This window comes from Suillus paluster (genome assembly GCF_016628075.1).
Source record: "Suillus paluster strain FC165 chromosome Unknown EDB91scaffold_31, whole genome shotgun sequence".
NCBI lineage: Eukaryota > Fungi > Basidiomycota > Agaricomycetes > Boletales > Suillaceae > Suillus > Suillus paluster.
In genome coordinates this window covers 61,730-86,224 of record NW_024537591.1, presented here as the reverse complement: position 1 = coordinate 86,224, position 24,495 = coordinate 61,730, and the positions used below count along the sequence as shown (strand labels likewise).

The 24,495-nt window shown below is 49.7% G+C and overlaps 7 protein-coding genes across 7 annotated transcripts; 4 read left to right on the top strand and 3 right to left on the bottom strand.

Moving 5' to 3' along the window:
• Positions 1-309: 309 nt before the first annotated feature.
• Positions 310-1,487, bottom strand: EDB91DRAFT_445919 (UBC-like protein). Its single transcript, XM_041327296.1, has 10 exons — positions 1,385-1,487; positions 1,255-1,331; positions 1,097-1,201; positions 1,026-1,046; positions 876-968; positions 806-816; positions 700-751; positions 625-643; positions 552-558; positions 310-494 (listed from the first exon to the last, which is right to left on the bottom strand). The coding sequence occupies exons 1-10, from the start codon at positions 1,452-1,454 to the stop codon at positions 488-490; spliced, it is 462 nt and encodes a 153-aa protein (XP_041176452.1). The 5' UTR covers positions 1,455-1,487; the 3' UTR covers positions 310-487.
• Positions 1,488-2,361: 874 nt separating this feature from the next.
• On the top strand, positions 2,362-2,628 carry EDB91DRAFT_1054428 (uncharacterized protein; the record flags this gene model as incomplete). Its single annotated transcript, XM_041313828.1, has 1 exon — positions 2,362-2,628. A coding segment is annotated over one exon (267 nt), but the record flags the coding sequence as incomplete, so codon positions are not given.
• Positions 2,629-4,588: 1,960 nt separating this feature from the next.
• On the top strand, positions 4,589-5,232 carry EDB91DRAFT_1082653 (uncharacterized protein; the record flags this gene model as incomplete). Its single annotated transcript, XM_041315514.1, has 5 exons — positions 4,589-4,723; positions 4,774-4,866; positions 4,917-4,984; positions 5,044-5,110; positions 5,170-5,232. 5 exons carry the CDS (start codon positions 4,589-4,591, stop codon positions 5,230-5,232), a joined length of 426 nt encoding a protein of 141 aa, XP_041176450.1.
• Positions 5,233-7,669: 2,437 nt separating this feature from the next.
• Positions 7,670-8,830, bottom strand: EDB91DRAFT_445856 (scaffold protein Nfu/NifU N terminal-domain-containing protein). Its single transcript, XM_041327295.1, has 3 exons — positions 8,567-8,830; positions 7,938-8,509; positions 7,670-7,888 (listed from the first exon to the last, which is right to left on the bottom strand). The coding sequence occupies exons 1-3, from the start codon at positions 8,766-8,768 to the stop codon at positions 7,796-7,798; spliced, it is 867 nt and encodes a 288-aa protein (XP_041176449.1). The 5' UTR covers positions 8,769-8,830; the 3' UTR covers positions 7,670-7,795.
• A 383-nt stretch (positions 8,831-9,213) lies between these two features.
• Positions 9,214-16,768, top strand: EDB91DRAFT_1249131 (uncharacterized protein; the record flags this gene model as incomplete). Its single annotated transcript, XM_041323030.1, has 5 exons — positions 9,214-9,259; positions 9,310-12,158; positions 13,284-13,302; positions 13,355-16,439; positions 16,513-16,768. The coding sequence occupies 5 exons, from the start codon at positions 9,214-9,216 to the stop codon at positions 16,766-16,768; spliced, it is 6,255 nt and encodes a 2,084-aa protein (XP_041176448.1).
• Positions 16,769-17,251: 483 nt separating this feature from the next.
• Positions 17,252-21,531, bottom strand: EDB91DRAFT_445781 (CHAT domain-containing protein). The gene is made up of 6 exons (XM_041327294.1): positions 21,430-21,531; positions 21,086-21,375; positions 20,882-21,032; positions 20,684-20,823; positions 20,532-20,629; positions 17,252-20,476 (listed from the first exon to the last, which is right to left on the bottom strand). Exons 2-6 carry the CDS (start codon positions 21,165-21,167, stop codon positions 17,507-17,509), a joined length of 3,441 nt encoding a protein of 1,146 aa, XP_041176447.1. The 5' UTR covers positions 21,168-21,375; positions 21,430-21,531; the 3' UTR covers positions 17,252-17,506.
• Positions 21,532-22,110: 579 nt separating this feature from the next.
• EDB91DRAFT_1223818 (glycosyltransferase family 33 protein) lies at positions 22,111-24,424 on the top strand. Its single transcript, XM_041320944.1, has 9 exons — positions 22,111-22,358; positions 22,408-22,598; positions 22,656-22,804; positions 22,854-22,943; positions 22,995-23,067; positions 23,119-23,596; positions 23,645-23,759; positions 23,811-23,886; positions 23,938-24,424. The coding sequence occupies exons 1-9, from the start codon at positions 22,133-22,135 to the stop codon at positions 24,145-24,147; spliced, it is 1,608 nt and encodes a 535-aa protein (XP_041176446.1). The 5' UTR covers positions 22,111-22,132; the 3' UTR covers positions 24,148-24,424.
• Positions 24,425-24,495: the final 71 nt, after the last annotated feature.

Here is a 24,495-nt window from a genome sequence, read left to right as displayed (position 1 = left end):
GAGCTGTTTTATACCTGTGGTCCAATGGCAAGCATGTCCTGATATCGCTGCACATAGCTGGGCAAGAGCTGTGTTTTCCCTTCGTAAAAAATCGATAAGACCTCCATAGAGATCGATCAAGGCTGTGGCCATTCACTTCTCTTCATCACATGCTATTATGCTGTCTACTCCACACTGCGTTTCTCACCAATAGAACAATCTCACCCCTGGGCGGAAATCACTTCTGGCTTCCACGCACGCCGCGGAGAGGCAAGCTGATTAAGGTTGGGCAGGTCCGACTCGCACCCATCAACTGAAGCATGCGATCACGGAGTCTAAAAGTGTCGTTGGTGAAGTCTGATGCAAATCTGATGCCCGTCTAGTTAGAGTAAAAAATCCCATGATTCGATCCAAAGAACTGGAACGTGACTCCTCGCATTGTCTCAGTGATCCCTTCGGTTTAGTAGTACAACATTTGCATTTACTAGGCTCAAGATATATCCAACAGCTAGACCCTGATTATCGAAGCAAAATGTCAGCGATCGAACATGAAATGCTGAGACTAAACTTACGTATCATCTGTTCGTGTGATACGGGGGACAAATGCGTGAGCCGACGAGCATATTCATCGCGTCAGCCGCTTACCGTCATAGTGGAACCGTGTCTACAGCCGAAAAAGCTCAGGCTCCTGAATAACATTTACAGGGCGCCGACACGTACCTTCTTTGGATTATCGGGTGCGTATCGAACGTACCTGTCATTATCCACAGGCCTTAAGAGTCCGTATTATAAATGGAAGACACGTTAGACAAGCACGGGAGCTCACCGTTCCTTCGACTGTAACACAAACAGTGTTTCTAGAAAGACTGCATCGCGGATACCGAGGAGAAACTCACCTTGCATGACGCGAGCATACTCTGCAGGGTTACACACACAGCGGAGACGCTTAGAACTGGTGACCATTCAGTTCCAAGGATAGAAGCGCAGATCTACGACGCGTCAGAAATGACTCAGCGCGCTAACCTGTGGGCAAGTATCGAGCTCACATGTCCATTAGAGTATACATGCTAATCACAGGTCAGTTGTAAGCGCAAACTATGACTCTGGATATACACACCGGATGCACAGGTGCCTTCCAGTCCTGGTCAACGACAAACTGGACTGCAGGCGCCGAGATCGGGTAGCTCGGGTCAAAGCGAAACATCAGCTTGAATACCTCCTCCTGATCATAAATTGGGTAAGGGTCAAGAAATAGAAAGTGAGCTTCTGTTAAACCTGGTATAAACTTTCTCCCAGAATCTCTATAGAGAAGAACCACGTCTCAAAGTTGTCCGCACTAAGTAGTGTGATGCCTGTGATTAATGCGGGTCAGACAGCTTCACGTGCAGCATGTAAGACGACGCACCCGTTGGACATCCCTCTGTCTGTATTTCATTGAGCTCTTTGCGCAAACGCCGAGACGAGATAGATGTCATGCCAGTTCAAGTTCAAGCCTATAGGATAGCCTTTACCCGTTTAACCGAGAATTGGCGATTATCTAAATTTGGCAGGGTGTAAACAGGCACAAACAAACACCCCCCATAAGAACGCTTTCCAACTTTTTTTTTCACTCTTTAATGTCTTTGATTCCTCCCCGCTTTAGAGTCACCTGCTACTCACAATTGTTCCAGAGATTTGCAGGCGCTCGTGGGGAGGTAGATGATTCTTCTTGCTCTTCAGGATTTGCTGGTTCATCGTCATCATGATCTTGCGTACTCGAACAGCAAGAGACACCTCTATGCGAAACGCATATTCGAATTATGGGCAAGCGGTCTATTCATATTAGTATACCCCAGGGTACCAGCTTGACGTGGTGACTAGCATAGTAGAATATCTATTATACACTATTTTTCCCTCTGCAAGAACATCAATGCATCACCCTCTATAGATATAGATGTGATCGTCGTGCAGCAGTCAACACTTGATTATTTGAATGCGTTCAGCCACTACCGTCACCCGTGGGAGTATCGGATATCAACGTCTTCGCGTTAGCAAACAACACGCAAGCAATCGAGGATGGCTGCAAATTCCAAAGCAAGTTTATCCCCGGTCTCGGACATCATTGGTGCACTGCAAAACATCGTAAGCGCTCAGTTTCATAGAGACTCACGTCTGCATATAAAAATGTTCATTCGTTTCAGCTCTCACGTTCACAATGTGATCCGTATGGACCTCCCGATGTATATATCGGATGTTATTTTATTGGTGACGTGACCAGATTCCAGATCTTGAAACACCAGGTTCCCTAATACCGATCAGTTCACCACTCACAAAGCCCAGAGCCTCATTAGTACCATCATCGCCGAGCGCCAGCAGCAGTTGGATGCAGTTTTGCACGAGATATCGGGCCTGGAAATTGTGATGGATGGTATAAAGAATCTTCATCAGCAACTCGTTCAAAAGAAGGACAGGATCACCCAGTCCATGAATGTGCACAAGGGTCTCGGATCGGCTCTCTGGTGCTCGCCAACTGAAGTCCTATCCCAAAATTTTAACTACTGTCTCCCGGAAGACAGCCCCTTGTTTCCATCAAGGCTAGAAGCTCCCATGCTGTTGACCGCAGTATGCCGACGATGGACGGAGGCTGCTGTGGGTGTACCCAGTTTATGATGCAGGTTCCATGTGAAAGTCGGCGACAGTGACTGGCAGCGGGCAGCTTTCTGCTACTACTCGTAGCTCAAGCGATCGCGAGGATGCCCGCTCTTGTTAGGACTCGCCTGCCGTCGTGAAATTCCATCTGTTGCACAATCTATCTCGCGACTGTCATCCACTCTGCGCAGTCTCGATGTTACATGGTCGTCGTTTGACGTCGAGGACTTGTCTTCTTTCAATCCCGTATGGACCCGCCTGACGAATGTCGCGATCACCATACATCATCCGAATGCATTCCTCCACTTGCTCCAGCCATGTCCCAATCTATCCTCGTTAACGGTTCACACAAAATTCAACCAAATACAAGCTTCAGAGTCACGCACACCGAAATTCGATCCATACGCATCGATGATTTTGGCTCTGTCCACCCACGCCCTTTATCTAACCTATCCGATGCTCTATCACTCCCCAATTTACGGGTGCTTGAAGCTCGCTATATGCGAGTATGGCCTCATGATGAATTCAAGGCATTCTTGGCACGGTCAAAGTATCCCCTGGAGAGCCTGGTTTTCGGCGATCAAGCCATGGTGACGCATGAGCAGTGTGCAGATTACGTTATCCTTTTTCCTTCCCTCGAAGTAGTACTTGATCTTTTGCATAAGACTCAGTCGTAACTTCGGAATTAAGGTTGTTGCTGTGACGCATTTCAGGTTTGTATGGTGCTAGTTAATCGCGTCTCTGAATGAGAACATATAGTATTTTGCGTCTGACAAAGTTTCATGTTTAGATGGCGCTACGAAGAATCCTGCGGAGGGAGAGAAACCAAGGAGCCTGGGTCAGATAATATTTTCTGGTTTCAACGCATCAATGTTTATAAACTCACTGGTAGAACCATCAGGTCTCAGTCGCGGCCTTCTCTTTCTTTCTCTTTGATTCCGACATACTAGGTATCCGTATTTCAAGATAAGCTTGTCAGGTGCAGCCATACTTGACAGTGCTAGTGCCTGCAACATCATGAGAGCATCTTATCGTGACGTCCCTGTCAAGCGTGCGTTGCCAGTTTCGGGCTGGCACGCTGGAATATGTCATTGCGCAGTATTCCCTCCCACCGACGACGGTCGGCGTCGATGCGTTGGGGTAAAGGCAAGCAAAATAGGTCCATCAACTCCCTCACTTCTTAGCTGGATTACAGCTGTTCGCACAGTGTTTCAAGTTGTTCTGTCACGATGCTACTGATGGCAGCTAATCGCATCTCTGCAATCTGCAACTTCGAAATGTAGTCCAAGAAGTGCCTTAGGTTCTGATAGACTTTTCGCTCTTTGTACGTCTTCGCATCTGGGGAGGAAATCGTTATCTTATCACACATTTCGTAACCGGAGACACTATCCTTGACAGCATGAATTCACGAGGCCATACTATTCGCGCTGGTGACCATACCAATTAACGTCAACATTCCTCTTATGTTCCGAGCATGTCTTGGCCATTTGAATTGCGAGGCACTCCATTCCTCGGGTCCGAAGAAGCTGTCTTGGAAGCCAGCATCATGGGGTGCTCATAACACATTGTGGGGTGAGCCTATCTTTCGTAACGTTCTTGTCAACGCGATCATTTCGCTCGCATTCTGCAGTTAAATTGGCTTGCCCAACTCTACTTGGGTCAATTTACTATACGGATAACATCCATCATTGAACTCTAGGCGACCTCCCATTATACAGGAAAGGCTCTTTTCAGGTCTGAAAATATGTATGGGATTATATTTTGCGTAATCTAATGGAAATGCTCACCGGGACACTAATTATTGAGCCGAGCACAAGGATCTGGAATGGAAGAGTATACCGAACTCGCGTCCGAGTGTCCTTACGGTGTTCCCCTTTTTGTTGTTTTGTCAGGACCGTTTTGGTAGATAAACGACATCTTAAAGGCTCGTTGCCCACCATTCTCCTAGCCTCCTCATACACATACATCTACTCGTTTTACTATGTCTGACAATCTCGAGCTCGCTCCCGGAATCTACAGGATTGAGAGTGCCAAGTGGGTGGGGCAGGTAGTGACCGTGGGTCGTCCTAATGCCATCGATGGCTTCCAGAAAGGTCTCGTAGGCGGTGTGCAAGCCGTGCGTCAGGCTCGAGCTTCCTACGTCCCGTCGCTGATCATAACATGTAGTGGTTGATCAGATATAATGAAACCGGTCTCGCGACGTTCCAAGGCCGTTCGGCCGACGCGCCGGATGGAAAATTCATTGCTGTCGACTGGAGCGTAAGCGTCGTTCTCCAATCAGTGTGAGACTTCTCCTGACTTGGTTCCAGGACAGTACTCTGTTTTACGATGACACGCCTTCGAGTTTTATACTGCGCAGAATAGGAGATTATGTTGCGTACGTGCTTCCATTGATTAGTAACTGGCATAGTAGCTTCAGCATTGTGTTACATTCAGGGTATGTATGGAAACGCCCGAAGGTGTCCTTGCCTGGCAGCTCCCGTCTCCGGAGAATGGCACGCCTGTAGGTCTTGAAGTTGATGTCAATTTTGAATTTTGCCATGGCTTACGATATGCATACAGATAAAGCTTGACAGCCTCGACAGTGATGTGAAATTTAAATGGCGTTTTGAATTGCTGAACTGAACAGCGAAGTACCCAAGTTTCTGCTGTATTGTGTACTGCGTGCAATCAAATGTATTGACTTGGTGTTGACTAGGAAGCTGTATTATCTCGAATATCATCAGCCTTGCGAAAGTCTCACTCAATAAGACGTAGCTTGTTGACTGGTGCTGTCACTTTGAATCAAATCAAAGAATACGGATCAGAGTCAAGATAAATTACTTACCTTGATATGTACAAGTGATTGCCGCGTGTCTTGTCAACAGTTTTATTTATTTACACAGCACTGCAAGTGAGAACGTCTTGATCAACTAGTTACATCGTAGACGAATGTGAAGGTTGACTTTGCAAAACGTCGAGAACGGTCCTGGCGAGTGAGACGGGTACCTTTTGAACTGCACGTAAGCGAAGAAATGCAGCCCTCATTGGAACGAAGCTCGTGTTTCGGGATCAAGCCAGAAATATGATGGTCAGTAGTTGTTCATTTTTTGGTACAGAAATCTGAAGTCGAAGATCGTAAGTAAACTGATCCGGCCAGCGAGGTTGTTTGTCTGTCTATTTTGCAATTGTCACGGTGCTGAGCGCTGAGGACTGATTCTAATATCTATCGACTCGGATCCACAACTAATACATCAATGCATCAGGTTCTCCATGTCTCCGAAGTCCTCCTAGGCATATTTGCGCATGTGAATCAAATCGTGGGCCTATCATCTACTCGTGAGAAATCATTGTCTCGACGATCTCTTGCAGCGCTGGCAATGACATGCAAAACCTATAGTACGAGCCTGCAATGGATTTACTGCGGGCTGACATTGTTGAGATAGACCCACTGCTAGGCTGTGCGTCGAACAAGTTAGCTACTCCGATTCGGAGGTGTGGTACGAGATCAACTTGCTCCTCAAATCCCTCAAATCTTCTGCGGGTCTTGGCCGTCAAGCCGTGACGACCTGAGTTCGGAATACAGGTTGTCCTGGAGTAACTATTTTACCTTCAAGACCTGTTGTTGTTGTTATCATTTGCCATCCACTAGTACGGTTACAATTATTTTTCCTCCGATAATGATATATATGGGTCTGTCACACATGTCCCTTGTATGCAAATGAAATTTGAACATGAACAGTTATTAACCCTACTCAATAACAGTTTATTTCACCAGTTTGTTTGCTGCTCAAACGATAAGCGGTGGGAAATAAACTGATAGCGTTATTGAGTGGCAGTTTATTTGCCAGTTTATTTCATACGCGAAGTTGTCGGAGTGAACTGAGAGTGATTGTGATGCCGAGCAGCCGAAGTACGATTGATGAGGAGCAAAAGTATACCAGCATCGAGTATGAGTGACTACTGGAGCGAAGACGGACAACAGAAGCTCGCACTCGAGCTTGCTTCATGGGACCACATCTCTCTTTTGCAAACCCCCGATATTCTCGTACAAAAATAAATGGACTTACAGCATAGAATTTCTTGCGACAGTAGTAAGCAAAAGGATTCCGCAAAGGCTTGTCTTGGAGTCTGATATAGCTACCATCCCCTATGCCAATACAGCCGGGAAAACCCCACTCGTCCATTGCATCAGACAACTGCTGACGTCGGACAGGACCAGGCCATGTCAGGAATCGAGAGCGAAGGCGGCGAAATGCCATGCACACACGTTCAGTGTAAAGATAAACAGTTCCTTCAGCAATTGCCACGACAGACGCTGTTTTCAGTGCATTTTCGGCACCTACACGACATAGAAATGTGCAATGAGCTGATCCCCGGAGTCTTTCGCCTCAGCAAGAAGCACAACTGCGAGAGTTTCCAAGAGTTTCGTAGTAGATTCTCTCTCGCTGATCCGTTGGTGCTGACGTCGACGTCGTTGTCGATGCACTGAGCTATCACGCGCCATGAGTGTTCATTTGCAGAGTCTCTCGGCAAGTCGGTCGGCGGCTCCTATTTCACTCTCCGCAACACGAATGCACGTCAAACCTTACTTGACAGTTTATTCCAGTTTATTTCGTCCTGCTCGCTCAAAAAAATAAACTGGCGAAATAAACTGTTATTGAGTAGGGTTATTGTGTAGGTAGAGGGCTACGCCACCCGACTCCCCCTTACCATTTAAGCGAAGGCGTCTTTGAGAGTTCACTTTTATTCGATGAAAAATGGCCAACGGTATGTGAGTTTCATCAATGGAATCTCGACGTCATGTACTGCGAGACGATTTGCCGCCAGCGCATCGACTCAGAGCACAGGCGTCGTAACAAACACAATCAAGGATGATGCTCACCCAGCATCTAACCAGCAGCCTTCCTCGACTATGACTCACATTGAGTACTCCCAGATACCACCCAATAACTAAAAGATGAGGGTTCACAGGTTGAAGCCGATATACAGTGACTTCGCTGGTAAGTTTTTCCTCGATAATTGCTGTAGCTCAGGCTGTCATATAGTATTGCAAGTTAACAAATAGTGTCAACGAGGCGTTTATACTCGGTGTCGCTGAGTAAGATCACGTTTCTACTAAGTACGATATACATAGTGCTCACACGGACATGTACGGAGCCATCCTGTGCGAGTAAACTCATTAATCCACCACTTATGCTATAGCAACTCACTTGGAATCTTTATTCTTGTCATTCTTCGCCAGACGTTGCTCGAGCTTAGCAAACTCATCTAATGCAATGACCTCCTCTTCATCCAAGATCTAGTTTATCATCAACTAGAGGTAGTAACGCGGATAAATGTGAACATACCTGCTCTACACCTTTCACCTCCGGTATATAATGCATCAACATCCTCTCAATGCCCGACTTCAACGTTACCGCGCTGGACGAGCACCCTCGGCAACTTCCCTTCAATTTGACTTTCACAAAGCCTTCGTCACTAAACCCTCGGTATTCTATATCACCACCGTCCTCCATGATTGCTGGCCGGACACGAGTTTCGAGTAGCTCTTTTATCATCGCTACTGTCTCAGAGTCCGTGTCAAGAATCTGAGTATCCTGAGGGCCGGCGGCTTCTCTGTCCTCATGCGACCGGAAAAGTGGCAGACCGGCAGAAAAATGCTCCATAAGTATTGAGTAGATCTCTGGTTTGAGGACGGCCCATGGGTTTTCGCTATCCTTCGACACTGTGACGAAATCCGGGCCGTAAAACACGGCTTTTACACCCTCAATGCCAATAAGACGGATGGCAAGTGGAGATTTTAACGCTGATCGTGTGTCAAGGAACTCTGCTGTTCCTTCGCCCATGACACTTGTGCCAGGTATGAATTTGAGAGAATCGTCATTAGGTGTGGTCTCCGTCTGTATGAACATAGATCGACCTGAATGTACGTTAACTATTCGCAGGAACAAATCTAAAACAAAGAAGTAGTACATACATTGTGGGGGTGCTATGACAAACGATGGGGCAAATTTTGGGGCATGAATGCCCGAGGCAGTTGCGAGAGTGGGTCCGTGATGCACTGCTGCGAGTGGGGGCGTGGAAGAAATTGATCTCGTCCACAACCGAACAGCAGACTCGATAGTGCGGTTCGAGCGAGAACTTGCCTTGGACAGGGTTCTGACAAGCCTAGGGGACATGGCGGTCGTAAGTAAGTTAAGTTGGTCGACTCGCACGGTAAGTCGCTCGCTTATTAAGCAACTTTTCGTACATGAGCGCGCAGCACAGGATGGACCGTCTTATGGCAGTGTGAAGCTTAAGGCAACTCAACTAATCACCGTAGTACACAAGTAGTACGAGTCAACTCGCCCTTTCATCGTTATCGAGCAGGCTTTTCACAGCACTAGGTTGACTGTGCATCCATTCGATCTCAAGAATTTGACCATTTCCACAGCTCAATTGTTTCGCTGCCCTGCTCATTACGCAGTCTGGCCACAGAACTCCAGGATTCACAACTTAAGTGTACACAACTTAACCCCGGCGCCAAAATATCCAAGAGTGATCTTTCGATAAACGTCTTCGTACGTCGTCCTTCGAGAACGACAATTGTTCCTCTAACCACGCTGTCAAACTCAACTAGTTTATATGATTTACGGATACGAACCTGTGCCAATATGTCAAGATCTACTATGTAAGTATCTGCATATCTTGTTCCCTCTATCCCTGTCTGACAATTTACAGCTCCTCTGTCATCTGAAGGAACTTGGGAGAAGCTGTCCCAGGTTGCTGTCAAGGGTGCTGAATATGACTCTCCCGAACGCCAGCCCCATCCGAAATGTTTGGAAGGGACCAGGGTGGAGCTTCTCAACTCCATCCACGGATTATTAGACAACCAAGAGAAGAGCCAATTAATTTGGCTGCATGGCACGGCGGGCGTCGGAAAGTCGGCCGTTGCGTTCACCGTAGCAGAGAGGATGAAAATGAGAGACCAGACGAATAACGAAAGGCGGCTCGCAGGAACGTTCTTTTTCTCGCGCAAGCACACGAAATGCTGCACGACTGGATCTTTCTTTGCGACGCTCGTCTATCAGCTCGCTAGAAATTTTCCCAGCATTCGGGAGGACGTGAACAAATCCATCCGCGAGAATCCCGCTCTTCTAGACCCCAACAAGTCTCTCCGCGACAAGATGGAGGCGTTCTTTCTCCAGCCTCTCCGGAGGCTTCAATTCAGATTGCGCGGGTGTCCACCTTTGTCATTTGTTGTCGATGCCCTTGATGAGTGCACATCCGAATCCGAGCTGGCCGACCTCATCTCTCTGCTTGGTCAAGCTCTCCGTGAACCTGATCTTCCAGTCACCCACGTGCTACTCACGAGTCGCTCAGAAGAGCATATCTGTAAAGCCATTCGGAGAGAAGAAATGCGCCCACTGGTGTGCGAGATACCAGTGGACACTTCTGGGAAGGGCGTTGCAGCCACGATCTCAGTAGACGGCGCAGACGTCGACAATGATATCTATATTTTCTTGGAACATTCCTTCAGACAACTGCAACGTCACCATCCAGGTTTCCCTCAGCCACCAAGAAATCAACTTGCGCGGCTTGCTAGCCGAGCGAGCAGACTCTTCATCGTCGCGTCTACGATGATGAAGTTCATTGATGATGGATACCATGATCCCCGCGATCGGCTTCAGCTCATGCTTGAGCTAGCAAGTGAACTTCTACCAGGAACGGAAGTGTACAAATTGTATGACAGTATCCTTTCCACATGTGCCGACCCCAAGTGGGCATACCTGCACTTATCCGTCGTTGCTGCCCTTGCGGACCCTCTGTCCATATCGCAGATCTCACAACTGCTCGGGCCTTATCAGGGTAGGGATGTCGAGACAACACTGGTGACGCTACGGTCCGTCATGAATATTCCTACTGATAATCGTTTCCCCGTGGTTATCTATCACTCGTCTGTCCGTGACTATGTTTCCGACCCTTCAAACTGTAGCCTTCCTCAAGTACAACGCATCACCTCACCCCACACCCTACTCGCTCATTCCTCTTTCCGCTTGATGATGCAAGACATTTCGGAAAGCACGGCCCTCCTCGATGCGCTCTTGGAATTGAAGAGGCAGAGCCGATTCATGAAACCTCATGGCCCTCAGAGCTTACGGCAGTCATTAGCCTTTGTCGTCCAGCCACCGGAGCCACTGCAAGCTCTTGTAGGTTTGTTATGGCTTCGGGGAGATCGTAGTTTAGATGTACAACCCTGGTTAGAGACTCTGGGTGGGCGCGCCTGGCTGCAGACGCCATCGGGAAAAGAGTGGCTGCGAACCCACAGCGGGGAAGACTGGCTGCATACCAAGGTGGGGTTAGATTGGCTGCAGACGCAGGAGGGGTTAGACTGGCTGCGGACACAGGGCGGACGGCACTGGCTCCAGACACAAGGCGGGCAAGATTGGCTTCCGACTCAGGACGGGCAAGATTGGTTACAGATCCAGGATGGACGAGACTGGTTACAGACCCAGGCCGGGTGTGACTGGCTGCAGGCCCAGGACGGGCAAGATTGGCTGCAGGTCCAGGGTGGGCGAGATTGGTTGCAGACACAGGGTGGGAGAGTGTGGCTGCAGACCTTGAGCGGGAGAGACTGGCTTCAGGCACCGCCCGGGAGAGATTGGCTGCAGACCCCACCCGGGAGGGTGTGGCTGCAGACACAAGGCGGGCGTCTGTGGATGCAGACCCAAGATGGGCAAACCTGGCTGCAAACCTGGAGCGGGAGAGAGTGGCTACAGACCCAGAGCGGGAGAGAGTGGCTACAGACCCAGAGCGGCCAAGAGTGGATGCAGAGCTGGAGTGGGCGAGAATGGCTCCAATCCGAGGCCGGACGGACGTGGCTGCAGTCTCAGGTAAGGCCAACCCAGCTGCAGACCCAGGCTAGACGAACGTGGCTTCAGACTCAGTATGCGGAAGCTTGCTGGTCGAATCAGTTCAAGGACGTTCAATGGCGGGGCGAACATGACTGGCTACGGTCTCAAGGTGGACGCGAATGGCTGAAGAGCGAGGATGGGCAATCCTGGCTGCAGATGCACCATGATCAAGCATGGCAGTCGACTCCTGCGATGTCGGTCTGGATGACAATGGAAGAATTCTCGAGTATGTTGGAAGCCGTCAGTGAATACATAATCATCCCAGAATCCCCTTTACCGCCTGCCTTTCAAGTGATCCAGCAGTTTAAGAGCTTACCGGATTTCTTGATGCTTCCGGCGTTCCTGGCGTTAAGGTCCCAGGATCATTCCACCTCTGTGTTCCCACGGGATCGTTTTCTACCAGACGTGGAGATAGTCCACGCTATGGCTTCGTTTGCAATGGTTGCAAACGAAACACGGGAAAGAACTCAATCAGCTTCAGACGCTCTCAAGTACGCCTGTCAAAACTGGGCCTTCCATCTCTCGCGAGCTCCTAGTCCATGGGATGACAGGCTTAACCGTGCATTCAAGCTCTTCTGGGATCGTCACCTCCTCTCCTGGCTCGAAAGGCAGTGGTGCCTGAAAGGCTTGCGGTCTTGCCTTATTGCTTTATCTGAGGGGCAGAAACTTGCAAAGGTCTGTTCGCAATGGTTTTCGCAACTCAGTACCTGACCAGCGCATATAGGCACATTTCAAGGTTGCCAGGTGACCTCAGTCATGAGTCTGAAGGTGTCGATTCTATGGAGCGTACGATGTCTTAATAATGATCTTTTTCTGCCACATTGCGAACTTGTATCACCCCCTGTATGTGCATTTCTCACCTGGTGACCTGTCAGTAGCCGTTGAACGAAGGAGATCGGCTGGGGGCCCGAAAGCCTGACATTGATCGAGAACGACTCCTTTAATATATACGCTCCATATTTGCTCGATATCCAGAGTCTTCATTTCTTGGGAAAGCATAGGGCGCAGCTGTCAAAGATACTCCGCGGTTATCTGTGCGGGGTGAGCTGGTTAGAACCTGGGAAGTCGGGACCTACTGTTGCGCCAAAGATATCTCGTAGAATGCCCGGTTCAGACGTCTTAGTACACGCACACCAGCAGGTTCATGGTGAAGCATACGACAAATACAATTAATATTGTCGAGCCAAAGCAGACAGTTATTACCATTAGTAGCAAATGGTTATGTAAATACCGCACAGGAAGGTTAAGTAATTAAGTCACGTGCTCTGGACTCGAGACCGCGACAGCTGGGTGTGCTTAGCTGTGCTATGCAAATGTGATTTAAACCTTCCACAGAGTTTGTCTTTGTGCAAGGTTACTCAACTAATCGCAGTCTCGTCTCAGCGAGCGCCCATTCATCCTTCAACTGCATTCCAGTGACTTTCTATAGTATAAGTTCCTGTGACGGACCCGACGGTTAGTACCTGCTGTACCTGCTGTATACATTCAAAGATCTCACCTTTACACCGTTGCCATCCTATCAGCTCAATCGATCGTTTCTCTATCCAGCTCATAAATTACTGTTGAAGATACTCTAACGTCCACACATCGTTTCACGATTACACCTTTTCACAAATCATCGATACCTCGTGCCAAAAGCTCAAGTCACAGCATAGAGTTTGATCCTTCGATTTACATCTTCGTGCGTCGATCCTTGAGACAACCATTAACCTCCTATGATCTCTGACCTCACCGTATAGCCCAACTAGTACATTGTTGCATCACATAATTCATGTCACAACATATTGGCACTAACATTAGTCGATGAGTCAAAATCCATGTGAGTATCTACATTTATGGTTCTCACTCTCGCTCTCTGACCTTATTAACAGCTCCTCTATCGTCTGAAGGAACTTTGGAGAAGTTGTCCCAGGTCGCTGTCAAGGGTGCTGAATATGACTCCCCCGAACGCCAGCCCCATCCGAAATGTCTGGAAGGGACCAGGGTGGACGTTCTCGACTGTATCCACGGATTGTTCGACAGCCGAGAAAGTCAAATGATCTGGCTGCATGGCATGGCGGGTGTCGGAAAGTCTGCTGTTGCATTCACTGTAGCCGAGAGGATGAAAGCTCTGAGAATGGCAGACGAGACAAATCACGAAAGGCGACTCGCGGGAACATTTTTTTTCTCGCGCAAGCACACGAAACGCTGCACGACTGGTTATTTTTTTGCAACGCTGGCCTACCAGCTTGCCAGCAATTTTCCCGTCATCCAGGAGGACCTGAACAGAGCCATCCGCCAGAATCCCGCCCTTCTAGGCCCCGATAAGTCACTTCGCGAGCAGATGGATGCACTATTTCTTCAACCTCTCTGGAGGCTCCGATACAGGCTACGCAAGTCTTTGGTGTTTGTTATTGACGCCCTTGACGAATGCACATCCGAAACTGAGCTTGCTGATCTCATCTCCCTGCTTGGCCAAGCTCTTCGTAAACCTGATCTACCCGTGATCCACATTCTGCTCACGAGTCACTTGAAAGCACATATTCGTGAAGCCATTCAGAAATTAGATGCGCAGCTGGTGCACGAGATACCTGCAACAACTTATCGGGACGGTACCATCATCTCGTTAGACGGCCCAGATGTTGACCATGACATCTATGTTTTCCTGGAGTATTCCTTTACACAGCTGCAACGTCGTCATCCCGATTTCCTTCAACTACCAAGGGATCAACTTATGCGGCTTGTTAGCCGAGCGGGTAGACGTTTCATCGTGGCATCTACGATGATCAAGTTTATCGATGATGGATACAGAGATCCCCGCGATCGGCTTGAGCTCATACTCGAGTTAACGTGTGACTTTCTACCAGGAACGGAGGTGTACAAGCTATACGACCGTATCCTTTCCACATGTGTCGTCCCCGAGCGGGCATACCTCCACTTGTCCATTGTTGCTGCCCTTGCGGACCCTCTGTCCATCCCGCAAATCTCGAAACTTCTCGGTCCTGGACAGGGCAGTGATGTCGAACCAACGCTGATGCAGCTACGGTCAATTATGGATATTCCTACCGATAGCCATCTTCCCGTGAACATCTGTCACTCGTCCGTCCGTGACTATGCTTCCGACGCCTCAAATTGTGGCCTTCCTGGAGTGCAAAACCTCACAGCCCACTCCCTACTCGCTGAACACTCCCTACGCTTGATGATACGCGACATTCCAGGATGCACGACCCTCCTGGATGCTCTTTCAGAATTGAAGAAGCAAAGCAAAGCCATGCAACCCGATGACCCCCAGAGTTTAAAGCAGTCATTAGCCTTTGTAGTCCAGCATCCGGAGCCATTGCAAGTTCTTATAGGTCTGCTATGGCTCCGAGGAGATCGCGGTCCAGATTTACAATTCTGGCTAGAGACTCTGGATGGGCGTGCATGGCTCAAGACCCAGCGTGGGAAAGACTGGCTTCAGACCCAGTGCGGAGAAGATTGGCTGCACACCAAGGATGGGTTAGATTGGCTGCAGACGCAGGATGGGTTAGACTGGCTGCAGACACAGGGAGGACGACACTGGCTGCAGACACAGGGCGGGCGAAACTGGCTTCCGACTCAGGAGGGGAAAGACTGGCTGCAGACCCAGGATGGACGATTCTGGCTGCAGACCCAGGACGGGCGAGAGTGGCTTCGAGATGGGTTCGACTGGTTGCAGACTCAGGGTGGGCGAGACTGGTTGCAGGCCCAGGGCGGACAAGAGTGGTTGCAGCTGCAGGGTGGGCGAGAGTGGCTGACTCAGGCGGGGGGAGAGTGGCTGCAGACCCAGGCTGGACGAGTGTGGCTGCATTCCCATGGCGGACGAGGGTGGCTACAGTCCCAGGACGGGACAACGTGGCTACAGTCCTATGACGGACGAGAGTGGCTACAATCCCAGGGTGGCCGAGAGTGGCTACAGACGCCGAGCGGGGGGGAGTGGTTGCAGTCACAGAGTGGTCTTGAGTGGCTGCAATCTCAACCTGGGCGAATGTGGCTACAGACACAGGCTAGGCCGACTCAGCTGCAAACCCAGGCTAGGCGAACGTGGCTGCGGGACCAGATGGCAGAAGCCTCGAGGTTATTCCTGATCGCGGAAGCTTCGAGGTTGCACCAGCTCAGCGATATCCGGTTACAGGGCGAGCCAAACTGGCTGCGGTCCCAGGGTGGGAAAGAATGGCTTCAGACAGAGGCCGGGCATTCCTGGCTGCAGACGCAGGATGGTAGAGACTGGCAGTCGACTGCTGCAGCGTCTGTGTGGGCGACGATGGAAGAATTTTCGAGCACATTCGGGGCCATCAGAGAGTACACAATCATCCCAGGATTGCACATGCTGCCTGCTTTTCAAGTCATCCAGCTTTTCAGGACATTGCCCGATTTCTTGATGTTTCCGGTGTTCCTGGCGTCACGGCCCCAGGATCATTCTACCTCTGCGTCGACACAAATTTGTCTTCCGCCAGATGTAGAGATTTTACGTGCCATGACAGCCTTTGTGGCATTCGCACAAGAAGCGCAGGAACGGAGTCGATCAACTTCTAGCGCTCTCAGTTACGCATGTCAAAACTGGGCCTTCCATCTCTCCCGAGCTCCACACCCGTGGGATGACGGGTTCAACCATATATTCAAGGTTTTCTGGAATGGTCGTCTCCTTTCCTGGCTCGAAAGGCTGTGGTGTTTGAAAGGTCTGCATTCTTGCCTCGCAGTTTTATCCGAAGGGCAGAAACTTGCACAGGTGTGTATGTTTGCGATGGTTTTCACCACGCAGCACCTAACCTCCGCATATAGGCACAACTCCAAGCTCCATAATCATCTCAGTCATGAGTCTGGTGCTGTCGATTGTATGCAACATGTCATACTTATCGACATCGGTCTCTTCCCCACACGTTGCTTGAGTGTTTATAGCACTCATGCGCTCAGTGACGTGCGCATTGAGGTAGAAGAAGCCCCAATACAGTCCGAGGCGTGCGTGAAAACACACCCGCACCCATCCGCTACGTCCTGCATTGATATGCCGCCTTCGACCGCCTCTTACTAGCCACCGCCGCCTCTATCCATCTCTCGCCTCTCGTCATCACCCACCGTTCCTCGCTACCGCCCACACATCCACATCCACCACCGAGCCCTACCATCACTCATCACCTGCTCGTCTGCCCCCGTCGCCACCCCACCCAGCCGCCACCCCTCACCCTGCAGCCTGGCGCTATCATTCTCCCACCCCCATTCACACTCACACTATCGTCCACTTACACTGTCACTCCCTTGAATTCACGCACGATCTAGTTGTAATTTAAAATATATTTAGTAGTGTCTGTATTATAAATCGGACGAGGAAGGTTATTTAGAGAAGCAGTTTATCATAAACGTTTACTTATGTTTGCGCAGGACTGTCTCTTCATCTGAACTCTTACATGAATAACGATGCTATTGTCCCTGTCGAATTGCGTACTCGTCGGTTTTCTACTCTAGACAAAGCAGTCACGAACCACGGTAGACCCATGTGTGAAAGGTTCTACTATTGGCCAGGCCAATTTGATCGACGGATCGAGTCAATTCCGAGTCGCCATCACTGATGCTGATTATAGATGTGGTTAGAGAATATACTGCAGATCGTCATACTTATTTAAATTTGGAATGGGAGTCGATTCGTGAATCTAATGGCACAAAATTGCGTTGGAGCTGAGAGAAGTCCGTTATGACCGCCGGGCTGGATGCGACTACGAAATGTAAGTCACTACTGCAGGTCCGAGTCGCAAAACGGGTTCGCCACACCATGACAACTATTTGCGACGGAGACTCAGATGGTTGTCATAAGCCTGATTCGCCCTGTATGTAAGTACATTAACGAACGAGTCAGGAACGACTGGGACACACATTGTGGCAGCAGTTTGCGAAAACGAGCGACAAGAGCGTAAGAGTATCAGGGTAATTTCTACAACAATTTGAAGTACACCGGGATGAAGGACAATCGAAGATCGACACCTTGTAGTAAACTGCAGCACTAGCAGATGAAAACGATATCTGACCAGGAACTAGACACCGATATGAATAAAAACGATTCTCTGCTCGAGCGGGACTTTCTTCTTCACGGAGCTCGTAGCCTTGTTCAGTGCCAAGGCCGCCTTTGTACAATCCATCGTAGCCTCCTTCGCACCCTCCTTCGGGGCCTTGAACATGTTCTCGTAGAAAGCTTCGACAACGTGCTTTGCAACACCGTCATCGACCACCCACAGCGTGCCAATGACACTCTTGAACCCCGAAAACTGCAGACCAGCAACAAGGTGGATAACTTCGTCCGGCGTCTCTTCATCGCCAACGGCGGTATGACACGCAGATAAAAATGCGAATTCAGCATGCGGAGCATTGTTCTCCATGATGTCAAGCAATGTGAGAGGTTTGTCTCTCATGGAAAAACGGGAATGATAAGGCTGCTCGCGGTCCTGTTTGCCATGGCAAGCTAGGTGCACCCAGGTGTTCTGTTGTAAAGCTTCGAGTGCACCGGCTCGCGTGGCTGCATCGCCAGAAAGAGTGGTGGGGTTGGCCGTAGCGGGGATGAGCTTACAAACAAGCTCGAGCTCGCTGTCGACAGTAGCGAGCTCTGTGCCTTGCCCTGCGCCCGGTCGACCTTGTCCGATCGCCACGAACGACGGAGTCGCACGCGTCTTCATCGTCTGTCGAGATCTGATTAGAGCCGAAAGTGTCGGAGTGTAAGAGCAGATGTAGAGATCCGCCAGGCATGGTTCCCGCCCAGAGCGATCTGCCTTCGTTCGAGAGGGGTGAGCTGCATGGAGAGGAATGGACGTGAAGGCTGCTGTCGGACACAGCCATATTCGAGACCGGTGCCGCAGTTTCAGGTCATGCTGGAGGACATCAGCAACGGGTAGCATGATCTCTTCCCATATTTTACGCAAGAGTACTATCAGATCCTTCCTCGGCTCCTCTGGGCCCATAATAGATGCGTGCCGTATCGCCCTGGCGAAGTCGTCCTTGAGCTTCACGAGATCTGCAAGAACGAGAGATGAGAAAGGAACATGGCGGGGCTCTCCTGACTTCGGGACAATGATGGCGTCGCACGAGTATCGACTCGCAATGAGGATGATGACTGGGCCCTGGCATGCTGCAGCTTGCAAGTCTTCGTATAATGGTGGGAGCAGGAATCGCGCGAAACCTTGGTTGTTGCGGATTTCATTCACCGCAGTTTCCCACTGCTCCGTAAGTCTCCTGTACTCTCTCGCTGCTAGGTCAGCAGCAGCTCTGTCGGTGATGGCTGCGGAACCCTGAGCGGCGTTGGAAATGCGCGCACTCAGCTCCAAAAATTTGTGAGCCAGTTTCGGGTGTGCTAACTCGAGATCTTCAACTGGAGTCCTGAGCCGAGAGGCCAGCGACCACTGCTGGCCACGACCCTGCTCCACGAGTTCCACAGCCTTTCGTATGTTATCACGGCGCAGGGCACCTGATGCTGCATTTACAGACAGTGATCGGGCATTATGGAAGGCAGCAGCAGCTTCGCGCCGCGAAGTTGTTGATGACCGGGTTGACAAATGAGCGTCAAGAAGCTCGAGAGATATTGTGTAGGCCTCCAGTGCAGATGCATCACTGTACATCTCTGCTACAATAGTCCAATTATATGCCAGAATGATGCGTTCTGGAAATCCTTGAGTCGGATGTCTTGATCCCAGTCTGAAATTCTCGACTGTGAGTGACAGATCAGTGGGATTGTGCTGCACCTGATAACGAGACAGATATGTGTCCTTCAGTGCCATGTAGCTGAAATGCCTGTCCGGGTGCAGTGGAGACAAAATTGCCAATGATTCTTGGCAAAGGCCAATGGCCTCCTCGACATCTTCATTCTTCTGAGTTTTCGCGAAACGAGCGCAGAGTGCGGAGCTCAAACCGTAAAGATATCTATGACGCCATGGAGCATCCGTCTGTGACTGAAGTGATTCACGGCACAGCTCAATGGCCTCATTGAGATCCCCACTGGCATTCAATTTGTCATATCTGGTTTTGAGCACGAAAGCCAGGTTGTTAAGTGCAGTGTCATGGTGTTGATGCCCAGGTGGGCGCAATGTCAGCGTCTCGCGAGAGAAGCTGATAGCTTTGTTGATGTCATTGATGTCACCACAGCGGTTGAAACGGGTGTGGAGGGCGCTCCCTAGATTGTCCAGTGGTATATCATGAGATCCGTGCCCAACAGGGTGCAGGGACAATGATTCTTCATATAGAGAGATTGCTTCGTCGAGGTCATGAGATTTGCCTTGGTAATCGAAGCGATATCGGAGTGAAACAGCCAAGTCATTCAAGTAGTCACCACGATCAAGATGTTCCTCGGGGCACAGAGAAAGGGCTTCACGAAGAAGTTGTATGCTCTCGTCTATATCATCAATGCTGCCACTTTGTTCAAAGTGGATGGAGAGTGCTCGTCCAAGCTTGTTGAGGGCCATGGAACGGTGTTGATGTCCCGGAGGACAGAGCTCGAGCACGATTCGTCGAAGGTGAATGTCTGCATCAGATGCATCTACTGGAAGGTAGTTGCATCCGTCAATCGCATAATCCACGCCATCCTTCCCCACCGCGATGCTCCGAAGATGGGTGCCCTCAGGACAGAGAGGTAATAGGTCATGATAGAGCTGGGCTGATTCAGAGATATCGGCGGTGGCACATTCACGGTCGTAGCGCCAGTTCAGTGCTTCAGTGAGACAATATACAGAGAATGGATGATTGGGGTGGTCCTGCGGACGCAATGCAAGGGCATCGCGGAATAGAGATGTAGTAGAGTCAATGTCTTGTAGATCCTTTCGGGCATAGCCTTTAAGGCGGGCCCATGCGAGGTTGGTGAGAGCTGCTGCACGGTCAGGATGGCCAACCGGACAACGCTCTAGAATGAACTGGAAATCCTCGACAGCATCATTCAGGTGAGAGACACTCCTGCTTGCCACATATTCGGCGTATCGTGCATGACCTGCGTCTGTGCGCCGAGTAGTCTCACAGTCAATGATGGACTACAGTTTTGTGTGCTGTCAGCATAAGGCAATAGCACAGCGCCGCGTTACTCACATCAAACTGTCCACTGTCGTCGTTTCCGCAAGCATGCACAAATGCGACCTTTAGCCTGAGAGATGGGCGGACACCACGAACGGGCGGGAAGGACAGATCTACGACAACTCACAAGTCAGTAGATGTGCATGAATGAGCTTCAGGACACTTGCCGAAAGGCTCATTTCCATGAGCGAGCAGCTTATCCCACGATGTTTTGCGTTTTCCAATGAGTTCTCCATTGCCTAGTGTTCGACCGAGCTCAAACGATGCCCTAATCTCCACTGATAATTTAGGTGACACGTGTGATAAACTACAAATCAAGCCTATCAGTTCTCGGATTGCCCCTAAGTCTTGGTGGATTGCTTTACAGGGTCACGGTATCGCCCCACGCTACAGATTTGTCGGATGATAGGACTCGGACGCCTGATTTCCAGCATCTCGTCTGGTCGGGTTTGATGGACACGTAAATACTTGCGGGTATGCGCTCAGAAGGGACTGCAAGATTCTGTCCACTGATGACTGTAGATAGAACGTGAAGGTCGTGAATACCAAGGTGATATAGAGTGACCCACTTTCGAGCGTGATAGACTGGCCTTCCAAGCTATCGGGCTTGGTGGCGCGATTATGCAAATAACGAGCGACACGTCTGAACATCGAAGATTGAGTTGTAGGCGGGGGCGCAATGAGCGGGGAGACAAGACGGGTATGAGGACTATGAGGTGAGAGCGTGAGGAGAAATGGGTGATGGATGCAGGCGATGACGTTCCACGTGTATTTCGATTGTCGATGGCTGTTCGGCACGATAGACGCCGGTCCTGATTTCACTAAGCGCTTAGGCAAAAAGATGAGACAGCGAGAGAACCTGTGGTAAAGAAGTGGGCAATGTCGTGGTCTGTCATGAGCGAAAGTGGCTCACTATGAATCAGGTCAGCTGGAGCAGACATACGAATCTGAGAGCGCCTTGTGATGCTGACCCAGCCTTGCAACTCTTTTGTAGATTCGTATAACTCATCACAAGCATTTAGCACACTGCAGCTGCAAGGTAATAGATATTTGTTTTGTAATGGGTACGATACAAACCGATGAAAACGAAAGAACGTCCATAACCGCGAAAAATTTGATCAAGTCTGTACGAGTTCGACTGAGCCGGTATCATGGGAGAATATGATTGACAGAGTCGCGGAAACAAAGACGATGGTTTATGCAAGTATGACAGTTGGAATGCAAGATGAGATCAATGACTCTGCATGCGGCAGATAATGCAATGCAGCTTAAATGTGACTTGGAGCAAGAGTCAAAATGTGAATAAGTACCTAGGCAGACTGTTTGCTGCAAAGAGTTGGACTCTGGTCCTTGGATGCGGGAGCCTGTGCCTGCATACTAACGCCTGGTGCATTTGTCGGTTCGTCCGTCCATTTGGGCAGGGCTAGCAGCGAGACTCATAGAGGCACAAGCTTCAGTGGCAGTTGGGTTGGGTTGAACTTTGCAGGGGTGTCCGGTATTTGCCGAGGCTATCAAGTTAGGTTAGAGCCTAGGGTTAGGGTTTGATCCAGTTGCCCATGGCTGTGAGTGGCTGTGTCACCTACACCCTTCTGCCAAGTGCTCCGAATTCCGATGCAATGGTAGCAGACCAGAGTCGTGATTTCCTCAAGTTAGCAGTATATTGTTTATTTCCAGTCCTCTTATTTCTTGCCGTGAATGTCTTCAAGAAGGTGCGACGAACCCCGAAATCGCGCTCAGTCGCCATTCTCGTGTTGGGCGATGTGGGACGCAGCCCGCGAATGATGTACCATGCAGAGAGCTTTGCGAGGCTAGAATTTAACACCTATCTTATTGGATACAGAGGTGAGCATTGTTAGTATCGACTTGTCCAGACTGACGTTCGATACGTCAGGCTCCAACCCGATACCTTCGCTAACCTCCCTCCCGCATATTAGGTTATCCTACCTCTCAGAACCGCCACTGTTTGTTGCACGGATCCCTTTCGTTCTCGCCGCTCCGATCAAAATTTCGTACCAGATAGCCACAATCCTATACACGCTAATCTTTGACATACCCCGTCCGCCCGAGTTTATTATGGTGCAGGTATGGATATAAACGGGACCACGACCTTCAGAGCTCATTCAAATAATATTTTTTTAGAATCCCCCAAGTATCCCTACTCTTGCCCTAGTGTGGCTTGTCGGAGGGATGACCGGAAGTAAAATCATTATCGACTGGCATAACCTCGGGTATAGCATTCTCGCATTGAAATTGGGAAGGCTGCATCCGCTCGTCAAAATTGCAAAACAGTATGCCCATCACATTTGTGTCAAGCGTTCTTTCACGATCCTCTTTTAGATTTGAGATCATATTTGGTCGTTCTGCATATGCTCACCTTTTCGTCACCGACGCTATGCGAGGACATTTGATGCAGGAATGGGGATTGATGTTCGTCCGATTATCTACAGTATTGACTTACGGTTGATTGCTGCATTTCAGAGGACACAAGGCAGTCTTGCATGATCGTCCGCCCAGCCACTTTCATAAGTGCCCACCTCTAGACGTACACGAGGTACGACAGTGACTCTTCTGTATCTAATAGTAGCTGACACCTTTGGGGTAGCTCTTCCTGCGACTGGGACGCTCAATATCGCCGTCACTTGCAGCATTTCTCCCCAGTGCTTCGCCACCTTACTCGACCCAACTCACTGAAATAGTTGATTATCGTGGACTCCCACCGTCCACCATTCCCCCAGCTTCTCATGCGTCCGATCTCAGCTTGCTGAGTATGCCCAGTCTTCGAAAAGATCGCCCAGCGCTGCTAGTGAGCAGTACGTCATGGACACCAGACGAAGACTTTGGCATTCTCTTGGAGGCATTGAAACTCTACGAGTCTCGTGCTCGTGAAGTAAACGTTACAGATTGCGAGAAATGCGATTCAAAGGAACAACAAGTCTTGCCTCGCATATGGATGGTCATCACAGGCAAGGGTCCGCTTAAAGAACGATACATGACAGAAGTAAAGCTCTTGCAAAAAAACTGGCAGTATGTCAGGTGCACGAGTTTATGGCTTGAAGCCGAAGACTATCCCCTTCTTCTGGGTAAGCTGTTCATGCACGGTCACGAGTCCGTTGACTAATCTTATTTAGGCTCTGCTGACTTGGGCGTCTGTTTGCACTCAAGCTCGTCCGCGCTCGACTTACCGATGAAAATCGTTGATATGTTCGGATGCGGACTCCCTGTTTGTGCCCTCGATTTCGCATGGTGAGATCCTGCATGCTTAGATCTCTGTCATGTTGCTGACCGTAATTATAGCCTTCCAGAGCTGGTCAAAGACGGTATCAACGGTCTAATTTTCAGAAATGCATCTCAGCTTGCAGACCAACTAGAGGTGGGGCTCGTCCTCTCTATGATATCGATGGATACTGACCACGCATCATAGACCCTCCTCACTTCATTTCCTTCCTCACCTGCACTTGATTCCTTACAGAAATCTCTGGAGCGCGCATCACAGGTACCGCTCAATGTCGAGCATCATGCCCATAACCACGAACACCAGGAAGGTGCCGACTGGGAGTGGGGCTCCTGGTCAGAGAACTGGAACCGTGTTGTGAAACCCCTAGTGCTGACAGATGCAGAACGATTTAGTTGACCGTAGGTCAACTGTCAGAGTGAACCGTGACGGGGTTCTGTATGGAATCGTTTGGTTTTGATCAGACTTATAGGTTGCCATCTACCTACATTCTGAATTTCTGCGCAATATTGTGACTTTTTACCAGCGCTCGTTGTTCGTCTGCCAACAAGTGCCCCTTGAGATCTGGTGGGTGGAAGGGGCTCATCGTAAGCGGATTCCGGAACGGCATGAGGCCAACCCAAAACCAATCAAATGTAGCAGCACTGCAAGACTACTGATTGGCATTGCGGCAGCCTGACCAGGGCGAAATTGCCGATGAACATAGCATATATAATCTACGTTTTAAGTGAAATATGTATCACCGTT

What these genes read in the sequence shown, in the direction of transcription:
- EDB91DRAFT_445856 (XM_041327295.1), bottom strand. Translation starts at nt 8,768, where the DNA reads ATGTCCCCTAGGCTTGTCAGAACCCTGTCCAAGGCAAGTTCTCGCTCG. An exon ending in TGTCATAGCACCCCCACAAT is followed by an intron (nt 8,510 to 8,566) that starts GTATGTACTACT and finishes ACGTACATTCAG; the next exon opens with GTCGATCTATGTTCATACAG. An exon ending in AGGTGAAAGGTGTAGAGCAG is followed by an intron (nt 7,889 to 7,937) that starts GTATGTTCACAT and finishes ATGATAAACTAG; the next exon opens with ATCTTGGATGAAGAGGAGGT.
- EDB91DRAFT_445781 (XM_041327294.1), bottom strand. Translation starts at nt 21,167, where the DNA reads ATGTTCAGACGTGTCGCTCGTTATTTGCATAATCGCGCCACCAAGCCC. An exon ending in CCAGTCTATCACGCTCGAAA is followed by an intron (nt 21,033 to 21,085) that starts GTGGGTCACTCT and finishes TTCTATCTACAG; the next exon opens with TCATCAGTGGACAGAATCTT. An exon ending in TCATGGAAATGAGCCTTTCG is followed by an intron (nt 20,630 to 20,683) that starts GCAAGTGTCCTG and finishes GAGTTGTCGTAG; the next exon opens with ATCTGTCCTTCCCGCCCGTT.
- EDB91DRAFT_1223818 (XM_041320944.1), top strand. Translation starts at nt 22,133, where the DNA reads ATGGTAGCAGACCAGAGTCGTGATTTCCTCAAGTTAGCAGTATATTGT. An exon ending in AGACTATCCCCTTCTTCTGG is followed by an intron (nt 23,597 to 23,644) that starts GTAAGCTGTTCA and finishes AATCTTATTTAG; the next exon opens with GCTCTGCTGACTTGGGCGTC. An exon ending in AGCTTGCAGACCAACTAGAG is followed by an intron (nt 23,887 to 23,937) that starts GTGGGGCTCGTC and finishes CACGCATCATAG; the next exon opens with ACCCTCCTCACTTCATTTCC.
- EDB91DRAFT_445919 (XM_041327296.1), bottom strand. Translation starts at nt 1,454, where the DNA reads ATGACATCTATCTCGTCTCGGCGTTTGCGCAAAGAGCTCAATGAAATA. An exon ending in GACAGAGGGATGTCCAACGG is followed by an intron (nt 1,332 to 1,384) that starts GTGCGTCGTCTT and finishes CATTAATCACAG; the next exon opens with GCATCACACTACTTAGTGCG. An exon ending in ATGTATACTCTAATGGACAT is followed by an intron (nt 969 to 1,025) that starts GTGAGCTCGATA and finishes GACGCGTCGTAG; the next exon opens with ATCTGCGCTTCTATCCTTGG.